This window comes from Melanerpes formicivorus, unplaced genomic scaffold, assembly GCF_026170545.1.
Source record: "Melanerpes formicivorus ecotype bairdi unplaced genomic scaffold, bMelFor1.0.p_v2 SCAF_40, whole genome shotgun sequence".
Lineage (NCBI taxonomy): Eukaryota > Metazoa > Chordata > Aves > Piciformes > Picidae > Melanerpes > Melanerpes formicivorus.
In genome coordinates this window covers 787,761-800,910 of record NW_027142392.1, presented here as the reverse complement: position 1 = coordinate 800,910, position 13,150 = coordinate 787,761, and the positions used below count along the sequence as shown (strand labels likewise).

The following is a 13,150-nucleotide window of genomic DNA, read 5'->3' as shown; positions in this document are numbered from 1 at the left end:
TTGAGAAGATGGCTTTCCACAAGCCCTCCATGGCAAGCAATCTTCCCAGAAACTGAAATTCAGTCTCTGGTGTGAAATCTCATAGGTCATAAGGTAGGTTATGATTAGCATTAGTTTTGATATTTCTATATAATACATTTTAAAGAAATACTACCTTTATTGTAAGGTGATGAAGAGCACTATCTAAGAAGATACATAGGAGATAAGAAAAAAAACAAACCACTGGAATATATTACATTCTTCCCCCCCACTGTAACTGTAACAACAAAAATTAGACTAATCTCTCACAGGTTCAGGAATCAGAATCTGCTAGGCTTAACCTTTCCTCCTGTTGGAAGGATTAAATAGGAGCCAGTTTTGGTGGTTTTTTTGTGCATGCATTCATCCAAAATACATGTTTGCCTGACCAAAAAAGCCTTCCCAATGTTCTTTTCTAGCATACTAAAGGGGGTGAAAAACAACAACACAACCACCAACCAAAACCACCCCAACGAACCCACAAACCCAAGACAACCAAACCAAAAACCACAAAGCAAAACCAAACCCCACCGACCAAAAAACCAACACAAAAACAAACAGCAGAAAACCAGCAACAAACTCAAAACCCACCACATTTATTCATTTCAACTTATTAATAGTAATAAAACCCAAAACAACCCAATAATATTTTTCAACTAAATTTCCCTATATTAACTCTGTACTTTTAATATACTAATGTAAGTGTCTGATCAAATGAATCCAGTTTGGGAAGATAAATTTATCTTCATTGGTGTGTAAATAGTTGTTGGAGACAAAGATATCTTTTGGGGGAAAAAAAAATTAAATATGGCAGTTCTTTTTCTGTAAATGTAGGTGCAATGGTTGCCAAAATTGTCTGCAAGGTTCTCTTCTGCCTTTCAGATATGTTTCCTTGGTTGATGTAACCGACAATGTGAACTTTCCTCATTTATTTCCAGGCAAAGTCAGCCAACTTCATTTTAACACTTTTCATTAGCAGTTTAAGATAAGCTGGCTGATCACAAACTAAGGCAGATGGCAAATACAAGCAGTTTGTTCTGCTGGCCCTGGTATGTGAGAAATAACCTCCAATTGCAGTTTGAATGGATAACTGAGTTTGCAACTTCCCTAACTACTCCATATAGGCTTGCAATGACCTGTGTTTACCTACACTGCTACAGAAGCAATATGCAAGTTAGTGGCTCAGGTTACACTGCCTTTTTTTGGTTTACGATCCACATCATGACCATCTCTGGCAATTAAGCCCCAGTGCAAATATCACCTTGCTTCCACAGACACAGAGCACAATAAGATGTGTGTAGCAGTGTACCCTTCCATTTTTTTAATTAAGAATACCACAAAGTCCATCTTCTCAATGCATTCTGCAGTCTCTTCGTTTGCATAATTGTGCTCTTGGCACTTTTAGGCCAAGAAGAAAGCTGAGAGCATGATATGAGAGCAGTGTGCATGATACGCACACTATTAGCCCCTGAGATGTCTTACAGTCAGCCAGCTAAACATGCATATAGAATGTGGGTCAGGATTCATCCACAAAACCGTTACACACTGGCAGTCAGTGAAAGCAGATTTCCCCTTTAACAATATGCAAGTAAAGCGCTTTTCTCAAAGCCAAAGAGGTGTTCCATGAAAGCAAAAACACTCCCCCAAAGCAATAAAAGTGAAGTAATCATCTTTCTATCAGTTAATATTTTCCATCAACTGGCTTCTGCCCAGTAAATGGAAACTAGGAGGCAGATCCTCTTCTCCTGCCTGTATAGCACTGTGTGGGCTCTTTAGCTTAGAGAGGAGAAAACCGAGGGGTGACCTCATTAATGTTTATCAATATGTAAAGGGTGAGTGTCAAGAAGATGGAGCCAGGCTCTTCTTGGCAATGCCCAATGACAGGACAAGGGGCAATGGGTGGAAGTTGAGGCATAGGAATTTCCATGGAAACAGGAGGAAGAATTACTTCACTGTGGGGGTGACAGAACACTGGTATGGGCTGCCCAGGGGGGTTGTGGACTCTCCCTCTCTGGAGATATTCAGGACCCGCCTGGATGAATTCCTGTGTGACCTGGTGTAGGTGGTCCTGCTCTGGCAGGGGGGGTTGGACTGGGTGATCTCTTGGGGTCCCTTCCAGTCCCTGACATTCTGTGATTTTGTAAATTTTTGTAAAGACTGAGTCCTCACCAGCCAGCAGCTCTTTAATAACTGAAAGGGTTCTTTCTATTCCCAAGTACAGCTTTGAATCTTATGATAATACTTTCAAGGACATGTTTTATGTAGCAGACACTGAATATTACAGAGTTACCATCTTATGTGAGATCTTGGTGATGACTAGATATGGAACAGGTGGGCATCTGCACAACAAGCAAACCACCCATGGAAGATCTGGGAAGTTTGAGGACTTATTACCCTGTTAAGTTCTATCAGCCCAACATGCACTTAACTGAAGAGGAAAGACTGGTTTGCTATTTAAATACTAGAAGCCTTGAGGATTATCCACAGAAAACATTTTCTTGAATTAACAGGATTTCAGGGGAAACGGTGCAATGAAAATAATCAACAGTTACTCCGCTTGTCTGGAGCTTCAAAATTCTTCATAATAATATCCTGGCATCTTCATCATTGTGCAATGTTATAAATGTAATAACTGCTTTTTTAAATGATATTGCTAATTCTATCAATTTGCATTCATAGTATCAGTTAGGGTTGGAAGGGACCACAGGGATCATCAAGTTCCAACCCCCCTGCCATGGGCAGGGACACCCCACACTAGATCAGGCTGCCCAGAGCCTCATCCAGCCTGGTCTTAAACACCTCCAGGGATTCAGCTTAAAATAGAAGCTGTGCTGCCTTAACCTTACAACTACATATAAACAAAGTTGTAACTGAACAGAGCATATCTCTCTATCCTGGAAACAAGATATGACAGAGGTCCCTAAAATTATGAATGGCATAGATAAAGCGATTAGGAAATTACTTCCTCATAGTATCAGAACCAGTCTACCTAAAAAGTGAATTTTTAAGTGCCAGGTTCAACATTCAGAAGGAGGTAGATCTTCACATCTGCTTAAACTATAGAATACATTGCCACAGAATGTTGTGGATAGCAAGTGCTTACATGAGTTCAAAAAGAGATTACACCAGTTCATGAAAGGAAATCCCTCAAAGGCTATTAAACACAAAAATATGGCCCGTGGCTCAGAATTCAATGAGCCACAGATTGCTAGAAGCTAAAAAGGGAATATGCTGGGGTTTTGTTGCCATATGTTTGCCCTGCTCTTATTCTCTTCCCTAGGCATCTGTTAATAGCCATAGCTGGATACAGGATATTTTGTAGGATAATATTTTATCTGAACTCATGTTGGCAATTCTGTGTTTAAACATATATACACAAGTATAATACAATACAAATGCAAAGAAAATATCAATCTTGTACGTATTTGTCCTGGTACAGAACTGGATAACAAGCATGTGACAACTGTAAGGTTACACTGCTTGGTTACAGATAAAACTTGAATAAACTTTATTTAGAATAAACCAAAACAGGTTGGAAGAGACCTTCAAGATCATCGCGTCCAACCCATCAACCAATCCAACCCACCCAAACAGCTAACCCATGGCACCAAGCACTCCATCAAGTCTCCTCCTGAACACCTCCAATTACAGCGACTCCACCACCTCCTTGGGCAGCCCATTCCAATGGGCAATCACTCTTTCTGTATAGGACTTCTTCCTAACATCCAAACTGAACCTCCCCTGGCACAGCCTGAGACTGTGTCCTTTTGTTCTGGTACTGGGTGCCTGGGAGATATTGATATTGATTAGAGCTTATTAAGGTATATATAATCTATTAAGAGAATTATGCTTCACGAAATTAATGTCACTACTGTAACACAGAGCTCCCATGCTCTGCTCTGCTTTCTTTAGACTAAGCACAGCATGAGCATGGTTTGAGACACAGAGCTCCCTTAGGGGACTTAGTTTTCCCAACTTCAGTGGTTCATATTTCCAGCAGCATATATCTCCTACACTGTGTCAGCCACACCAGCAGCCAAAAGAAATTTACTACAGGTTGATCTACGCAGTTCAGAGATCAGAATTTTCATAAATTTTTCTTGGCTGCCACTACAGTGCCCACAGCAGAATCTATGCACTAACTGGAGTCCAATGCATTACACTAGATACTGTATTTGCATCAGGGTCCAAGAAACTTTGCAATCTACAAATAGCATGGTACAACATGACAAGTTGTTTTTTATTCTCTTTCTATTGCCTGCAAAACTTGAACAACTTTTTGAATGCCAGAGAGTTAACAGAAAAACTCCTAGTTGTTAAAGTTTTGGGGTTGTTCACCTGAAAACACAACCTCAGATATACACGTTACAAATATTCCACATGAATTAAAGCATTCCGTGGCAATATTCTCCTTAGATTTAAATGCAAGTGCATACTAAAAGGGCCTATTACTTCTGTAATGATGCTTCACTTGATGTTATTTAGTGTATATTCTTTGATGAAAGAACTGATCTCTGTAGAATTTCAGTATGGTACAGTACTTGCATGGGTAAATTTGCTACAGAGGCAAAAAAATCATGGGGCCGACTGATACAAATGTGACAGTAAGAGTATCAAACTTCTGTCACCCATCTACTGTGTTTATCTTCTGTCACTAGAAGACATGGTTTTGTGGTCAGATTTCAGCCAGTAACAGGTATATTAAGCATCGTATTTAATGTACTTGAAACCTAAGCTCCAAGGAAATCCTTATTTCCCCCCAGAAGCTACTTCTAAAGCTTGCTGGTTTAAAAAAGCTCCACTTGTGTAAGTAGGTCAATCTTAAATTAATTTAGTTAAAAGAAGCGCACTTTCCATTCAAACTGGTTTAACACTCCCTTAAATAGGCTTAGATGCATATAGTACTTCCCCAGAACAAAAAAGAATAGCTGCTTTAAACAGAGCTGAATCTAACTTAAGTGCATGTAGCCAGACAGACATGAAATCAATTTTGATAAACCAATGCAATTTTTGAAACAGAGGTAAGAGTTTATGTTTTATGTTAGAAATGTTTACCTTCTGACAAATAACAAAAATGTTTTCATACACTCTCAGGAGAAGAAAGGAAATATAAATTACAAAGCCATAAGATATATATGTATTAGCAATGGATTTTCCTCTTCATGAGAGCATAGTGTATATCTCTTCATTCATGATGGTCACTTCTCTGAATGTCTTCCTTTCTGCTCTCTGCACCATAATTTTTAGTATTCCATCTCAGAGTTTCCTATATTTAATGGGAATTATGCTGATAATTCGTACAATAAATCCAGGGAAAGAGATTGGTGGGAAATATGTAGTGCAACAGTGAGGAAGAAGAGATACATCTCAGTTATTATTCCCAGCTGATAGGCAGTGTCTATCTTTCATTCAGCTTGTGGCTAGCGGTGACTATTAACAGCAAAATTCACTCCTTTCTTTCTTTCCCTGACACAACATGAAACTTCTGAGCATAGTCACTAATTAAGGAACCTAGCTTTGATGGGTTGGGGTTGCCAAGGAATATCAGAATACTACACAAACTTGATCGATGAAATGGCCCTTGGGGTTTGCCTACAGAACTAATCAAGACACATAGATTTCTAAAGATAAGAGAGCTTCCTCTGAAGCCACTGTTCAGAATACTGCTTTCATGCTTTTCATCTGTCCCACTCTTGGGTCTCTCTTCAGAAACGGTGAAGGGTATAAGATTTATTTAGATTTTGAAATTGTCCAATTTTAAGTTAGTGAGAAAACTACAGCCTGAACTGAGCATACGTCTTGGCCTCTCTGAGGCTTTACAAGGGATGCCTCAAAAAAAAACCCCAAAAACCCCAAAAAGACAAAAGGCACAAACAAGTTAATAACAATTTCCCTCCAAAATACAGCAGCTAATGATCCTTTACTAAGGGGCACAGACATACTTCAGCACTTCAGAACTAGCCCCTCACTGTACCGACTGCATTTAGTAGCTCCTAGATAAAATATTGGCTTGTCTCTTTTTCAAAGTTCTGTTATGAGGGTCATAAGCAAAATTCAGTCCCAGGAACGAGGCAATGAAAAGCTAGTGAGTACTGTATGTAGCATATATTTTGAGTTCTTTCTGATTTATATTTTCTGAAGTACAGATCAGAAAAGTGGCCTCCTGAATTTGTTATTTTATTCACTTATTACTAAATGCTATTAACAAAGCAAAGGTGCCAGGTAATGCCTATTCCAAACTGCGACATTGCAGAAATCTACCCTGCATTTTTTTTCCCAGTAGCAAAATATCTATACTCAGCACACATTATTAGCAGCTTTCAAAAGGCCATTGCTTAAAGTTAGAACAAAATAAAGACAAATAATTGCCAGCCTTACAAAAGGGAAATCATCTTGCATATAAGACCTCATGACTGCATATGGCCCATCCCACTGTAGCACCCTGGTGGACCGGGGAGAAGGAGATTATAGACTCTGAGGTTTAACAATGCCATAACAAAGCAGATTTTTCATTCTAGCAGAATCTATAATACTTCAACCTCTTATTCTGTTGCTGTGCATAAAAAAAAATTCAGTTCTGTAGATTTATTAGTGTACAGATTATATGTGGGAAGGGCTTGTCAAGGCTATTAGGATCACCACGTTCCATTTTGGCACAGGAAGACAGGTCATAGAACAGGATTTTTTCTGCTAGCTACTAGAAAATTTACTACAGAGACAGTTTCTATTTTCCCTCCTCCCTGGCAGTGACTTTGAGTTTCATCAGAGTGACTTGATATACTGTAAGTGCAAATAAACACTTTGGAAAACAATTTTGTTCAGGATTTTGACAATAAAATATCCCCAAACTATTGTCATACTGAGAAAGAAGTCTTTGTCATTTTCTGGATGAATATACATTATTCATAGTTGATAAAATTTTCATTCAAAGAATGAGGTCATACATGTCACCAGAATGGATTGGAGTCATGGGAACTATGAAATCTCTCCTTAACCTCAAGAGTGGTACATTAAGATTTCTTCCCCTCACCCTTCCTCTCCTGTCTACTTCTTTTTCTGTCTCCTGAACTTGAGTTGGAGAAAATAAGAATTCAAACTTTTTCCCCAACAAGTTTTGATTTTTCAGGCAGCTACTTAATGTAAAGTGATTTTCATCTTCTGCTTATTCTTTTCTCTTTTTACCTTTTTAAGTCCATGTACTGTGAAATGTTTTCTTGTGGCATTTCAGCCTATTCTGATTTGCTGTTCTGGAGCAGCGTTTCATCTTCAATATTTGTTTACTCCATCATCATCATGCTACCATAGTTGCCAAGTGTTTCCACAACAATTGGAGTTTTAAGTGACACCTTCTAGGAACACAATATGCAGGAAGAAACCATCCTGTCACAAATAAGTTACAGATGTAAGCCTTTCATCTCACACTGAAGCCTGGACAGGCAGACCATAAAGGAAATGGGGTTTACTGCATGTGAAAAGGTCTACTCCTACAGAACAACCTGAGAATTACATATCCTAACAGAAAAAGTAGAACATGACAGCTGCCTGGAGGAAGGCTACAGTCCAATGAATGCAAACATTTTGTCCAAATATATTGCAAGGCTAATATTGCCTTACCTTGCAAAAAAAAAAACCAAAAACCTCAATACCTTTTATTCTCCAGTCTATCCCTTCTTCCCTAGAAAAAGAAATTCTGTCCTCCTTCTATTACACCCCTGTGACAGAAAGTCTCTTGTTCTTCTTTCTGACCAGTACTTCCACCAACACCTGCAGCACTATGGAAAGAAATTCAGAGAAAAGACCTCTACAGCTCAGCTGCAGTTAAGGTACCAGCTGTACTCTGGTTACAGGGTATTATGAAGGTAACAAAATATATCATTTTAGAGAGCCTTCAAGTGTTAAATTGTACGACAGGAGGCTTTTTCCTGAGCGACAGGCCCATTAGTCTTTACTCCTAAAGAGTCTTACTCATTCTTCAGAATGAGGGAGGAGTCAAAGCACGGATCTCTTTGCCAGAACATGATTGATAAGGCAGGTCTGCAAACCACAAAAACACATCACCGACTTGAGAGCAAAGGAAAGCAGCGCTGCACTGTGGAGATGATGGATTTCTATTGGAACTGCCCTTTCTGTCCATGACATTATTAAAATCAAACAAGACACAAGAAAATCAGGTAAACATGATAAGAAAAAAAAACCCAACAACTAAACTCCAACCCTAAAGTACGACGACACTGCAATTAACTAACAAGATAAATTACCTTAGAAATTAGCTATACTCGGAATACTGGATTTGTGTATGTTTCCTAATTTGGAATGAAAACTATTTTCAAAAAGACAATAGCTTATGTAAGCATTTCAACAAGTTGCCTCTGTCCTGAGGCAGATAACATGACTTTTTCATTAAAAGAACAACAAGATGGAGAACGAGGCTAGTACTTTTCCAGGGAATCTTGACTTTGCATTATTGCTGCTAAGTTGGTCCATGGTTTCAAACAACTCCGGAATAACAGAATAGGAATCAAAGAAAATCAACCTTTGGGGGCAAGAGTTAATTTTAAATTTAAAAGAGAAACAAATCACCAGATCTTTTTCCCCTTCTACACTACATGAAGATGCCTACTGAAGCAATGAATTCTGAAAAGAAAGAAAAACACAAAACCAAACCTCACCCAACATACCAAACCAATAAACAAACAAACCCAAAACAATCCCACAACACTCCCTCCCCAAAACCCCCAAACGAGAAAACCCTCAACACACTCACTTGGGAAAAAATTACTCATAGCTAGAATCATAAATATTTTTCAACCTTTTGCTTTGAGTCTGAGCTCAAGAGGATAGAAAGCCCGAGAGACTGCAAAGTCTTCCTGTCAATCTCAAATGGCATGCTTGTCTTTTGAAACTCAGAAATTTGTTCCTGTCACAGAATATCTGGACATTCCTTCAAGATTCCTAGACATAAGCTAATGAATTAAGATAATCTGCAGAACTTTGCCCTCCTGATAATGAAGTCAGCAATCAGACAAACTGGCACATGCCCTCTGCATATACGGACCGACTGCGCGTACATTGCTATTTCTAGAGTTACAATAACATAAGGCTTTCTCTGGACAACAGATCCACGCTTCATACCATCTCAACAACCAGAATTTGCCAAAATTCTTCAGAAAACTTAACACTGGTAATATTTGTATTGTAATTGTCATGAATTTTGCACAAATCATCCAGCCAAAGTATCCTGGGGTTTCTCATTTGCCACCGTTCTAACAGGAATGTCTCCCTCAAATAGTACATTTGAGCACACTAAAGTACATAAACTATTAAATTTGCAGGAAAAAAAATAATCCAGTAACACCTATTAAGGTTTGGTGTATTAAGACACATAAAAGCATATTTTTTGTGATAGCATCAATTCACTTGATTATTTTTCTTTAAAATATCTTATAATGGATTAAAAATTAGCTTTTGAAACTGACATAAAGGCACATAAGATATGAATGCCCTTTTGCACTCCAAAAGTTACTTAAGTTAAAGGAGAAGGAGATAGATGGAAGTTTGCACACTTTCAAAGTATCCATATGTGGAAGTACTCCAAAAGAGCTATCACATTTTAAATTGACACCTTGACTTTGGCATGCACATATCTGTAGATTTCCCTGAGTGCTCGAAGTAATAGCTCCAAAACCCACAGAACATTATGTGCAGCACTGGTCTCCCACTGAGGCCCATAAAACCACCTCAATTTAGCCTCACAATGCTGTGACAGACTATGTACCTGAACTGCACAAACACAAGACTCCTACTGTTGTTTCGTAGAGCTGAACTCGCAAAGAGAACAAATACAAGCAATGCAATAGCACAGATTTTTCTCTCCAATAAGAATATAGAGGTCTTGGGTCACCGGAGAAATATTAGCTTAAATCTTTGTTGCAAACTCCAGGATACAAATACCGCTATGTAATTGTCTGAATGCTACTTGGAAGATCTCAGGTGAGAAAGGAAAAGGAAAGGAATTAGATAAAGCCTCTCATTGTTCACAAAATTTGGCGTAACACTGAAATACAACAGTTCTGCAGTTCTTGTGTTCTTTATCATCTTTTGTATGCTAGGAACATCCTCTGTGCGTCATTGTGTGCTGAAAAGGCTCTCTCAAACTCTGTATAACAGGCAGAGAAAGATCTACTAGCATAACTGAAGATGCTTGGAACCAAAACCTGTCAAAGCATCAAACACAGAATACGTATACACAAAAACTCTTCTTTGATACTGTTCTGCAGAGATGCAAAGGATAGCTTTAAATTAGGTTTCCTACACAACGGAAGTAACTTAGTCACATGAACTTGGAGCTCGGTTGTGTGAGGAATAACTTTAGCGTAGTGTTTAGTTGTGGCAAACGTACAACTTAAGTAAATTGGAAAAATGCTAGAATTACCAATTCCAAAGGACAATCAAAAATTACTGAGAAAGACTAAGTCTGTTCTTGGAATGGCACCTTTAAGAGTTGTCTTTAAATGCTGCCACTGCATCACCATAAAGAAAAGCTAGAGAAGATTTGGTTTTATGTACACTGGCATGCACTGAGGAGTCTCAGATGGTTTTAACCTCTCTTAAGTCAATGTTAAAGAACATTCCAAATTTTTTCTATACCAAAATCAGCAGTGAGTTTGCAGATGACACCAAGCTGGGGGCGGGTATTGATCTGTTAGAGGGTTGAGAGGCTCTGCAGAGGGACCTTGACAGGCTGGACAGGTGGGCAGAGTCCAATGGCATGAGATTTAACACATCTAAGTGCTGGGTTCTACACATCAGCCAATAACCCCAGGCAGTGCTACAGGCTGGGGTCAGAGTGGCTGGAGAGCAGCCAGGCAGAAAGGGACCTGGGGTTACTGGTTGATAGTGGCCTGAACACGAGCCATCAATGTGCCCAGGTCGCCAAGAAGGCCAATGGCATCCTGGCCTGCATCACAAGCAGTGAGGCCAGCAGGAGCAGGGAAGTCATTCTCACCCTGTACACCACACTGGTTAGTCCACACCTCGAGTACTGTGTCCAGTTCTGGGCCCCTCAGTTTAGGAAAGATGTTGACTTGCTGGAATGTGTCCAGAGAAGGGCAGCAAAGCTGCTGAGGGTTTGGAGCACAAGCCCTATGAGGAGAGCTAGGGTTGCTTAGCCTGGAGAAGAAAAGGCTCAGAGGAGACCTTATTGCTGTCTACAACTACTCAAAGGGAGGTTGTAGCCAGGTGGGGGCTGGTCTCTTCTCCCAGGCAACCAGCACCAGAACAAGAGGACACAGTCTCAAGCTGCACTAGGGGAGGTTTAGGCTAGATGTTAGGAAGAAGTTCTTGATAGAAAGAGTGACTGGCCATTGGAATGGGCTGCCCAGGGAGGTGGTGGAGTCACCATCACTGGAAGTGTTTAGGAAGAGACTGGATGGGGCACTTGGTGCCATGGTTTAGTTGATTAGATAGTGTTGGATGATAGGTTGGACTTGATGATCTCAAAGGTCTTTTCCAACCTGGTTAATTCTATTCTATTCTAAATAATGTCTATATGGAAAAAAAAAAATCAAAATTAAAGTTGTTTATGTAAACACTCAACAATACAACATTTGAATGAACACAAAGGTTCCTAACCCAAAGTCAATGTTATTAAAGATAAAAGTGTTGTCATACTAGAATTTATATTTAGCCTAAAGATATTTCTAAAGTAAGGTGAACTCCAGGAAACAAACATGGACTATGTGACTTCAGGGACAGGGAAGCATGGGAAATAGATCTGTTAGCTGAAATCCACACAACTTATTCACTTTAAACCAAAATCTCTTACCATCATGATTGGGATTTCCCAAAGTCCATGGCTCATCTGAGTCAAAATGAGTGTCTCCCCCTATTCCTGGCCCAGGGAAATATGCATGAGCCAAAAATCCTCCTTCCCCATCAAAGGGAGAACTGTCTCCATGAAAACCCGATGCAAAAATGATTGTAATATCCACGTCCCTCTTGCCATTTTCTAATTCAATATAAGGAACTTCTTCAAATGTTAGAGGAGTTACATTCTGCCACACATCGAAGGCACGGCGAATGGCTTTGCGGGTTTCAGCATCACCTACTTTTGGAGTGACGTTCTTTATGCTGCAAGAAACAGACAAACATTAGATTAAACTTTACAGAGTGGTAAGGGACTGCTTGCATCCCTTTCCCCCTCATCATTATGAGCACTGTGCTTTTAAGAAAAATGTCATAGTCTGGCATTATATCCTATAAGGAAGAGTATTTTTAAACAAGCAGGTGTGAAACTGTGTCAAAATGCCTAGCCTTTAATTCTAAACTTGCATTACTTAGATTACTCTCAGCAGTACCAACCCCTTTATTTTCAAAAGATTAAACATATTTTAAAATTAAAAAACTCTTAACAGTTGGATAACCAGATTAATCAACCACTGACTGTTCACCTCCTGGACCACAATTATACTCCACCACAGCTGAAGGATGGCATACAATGCCTGATCAAAAGAAAAATGCTTCCAGTTAAATGAAATACTAACTTTGTAGGGAGTCCATAAACAATAGCAGAGCTCCATACTGTGACTACCGACCAAGATTCACAAAGCCTTGAAAAACAGTTGCCGCAGCATTTTTTAACTGGACAGATAATTCCTTATCACAAACAAAGCATTTTCATTTCAGTGCAGGCCAAGATGTCCTTTTATGATCTGAGTACTTCTATAAATCTTGCATAAAAGTGTAGAATTCAGATAAATCATTTCACAGAGGACAGTTATGTGCTAATTGAGAAATACATATTTAAACAGAGATTTCAGTCTCCACTCCTCCTTCAAATAACAGACATAAGAGAAAAGCAAAAAAAAAACACCCATCAGAATTACAGTTGAGTTCAGAGTCACAGTTAATAGCAAATTATAGTGGAATCATCTTCAAAAAAATCCTGTCTTTCTCTTGTTATTGCATTCTAGAAGAGACTGGCAATAAACTTCAGACCGATTCAATTTCCACCACCATTTTCACTTGATCCATGCAGCCATCAAACACTGTTAGGTTTGTGTCTACTCTGAAACTGCTGCAATCAGATGCTCTTTGTTCATTTGACTTGTGCTTGACTGAATGTCCAGCACAA

At 39.2% G+C, this 13,150-nt stretch overlaps 1 protein-coding gene across 1 annotated transcript in view; it reads right to left on the bottom strand.

The window, feature by feature from the left end:
• Positions 1–13,150, bottom strand: part of MMP16 (matrix metallopeptidase 16) — a 180,302-nt gene that overhangs the window by 61,024 nt on the left and 106,128 nt on the right. Inside the window, exon 5 of the mRNA XM_068158513.1 lies at positions 11,843–12,147. Within this exon, the coding sequence (XP_068014614.1) occupies positions 11,843–12,147 (305 nt within the window). The remainder of the gene's footprint in view (positions 1–11,842; positions 12,148–13,150) is intronic.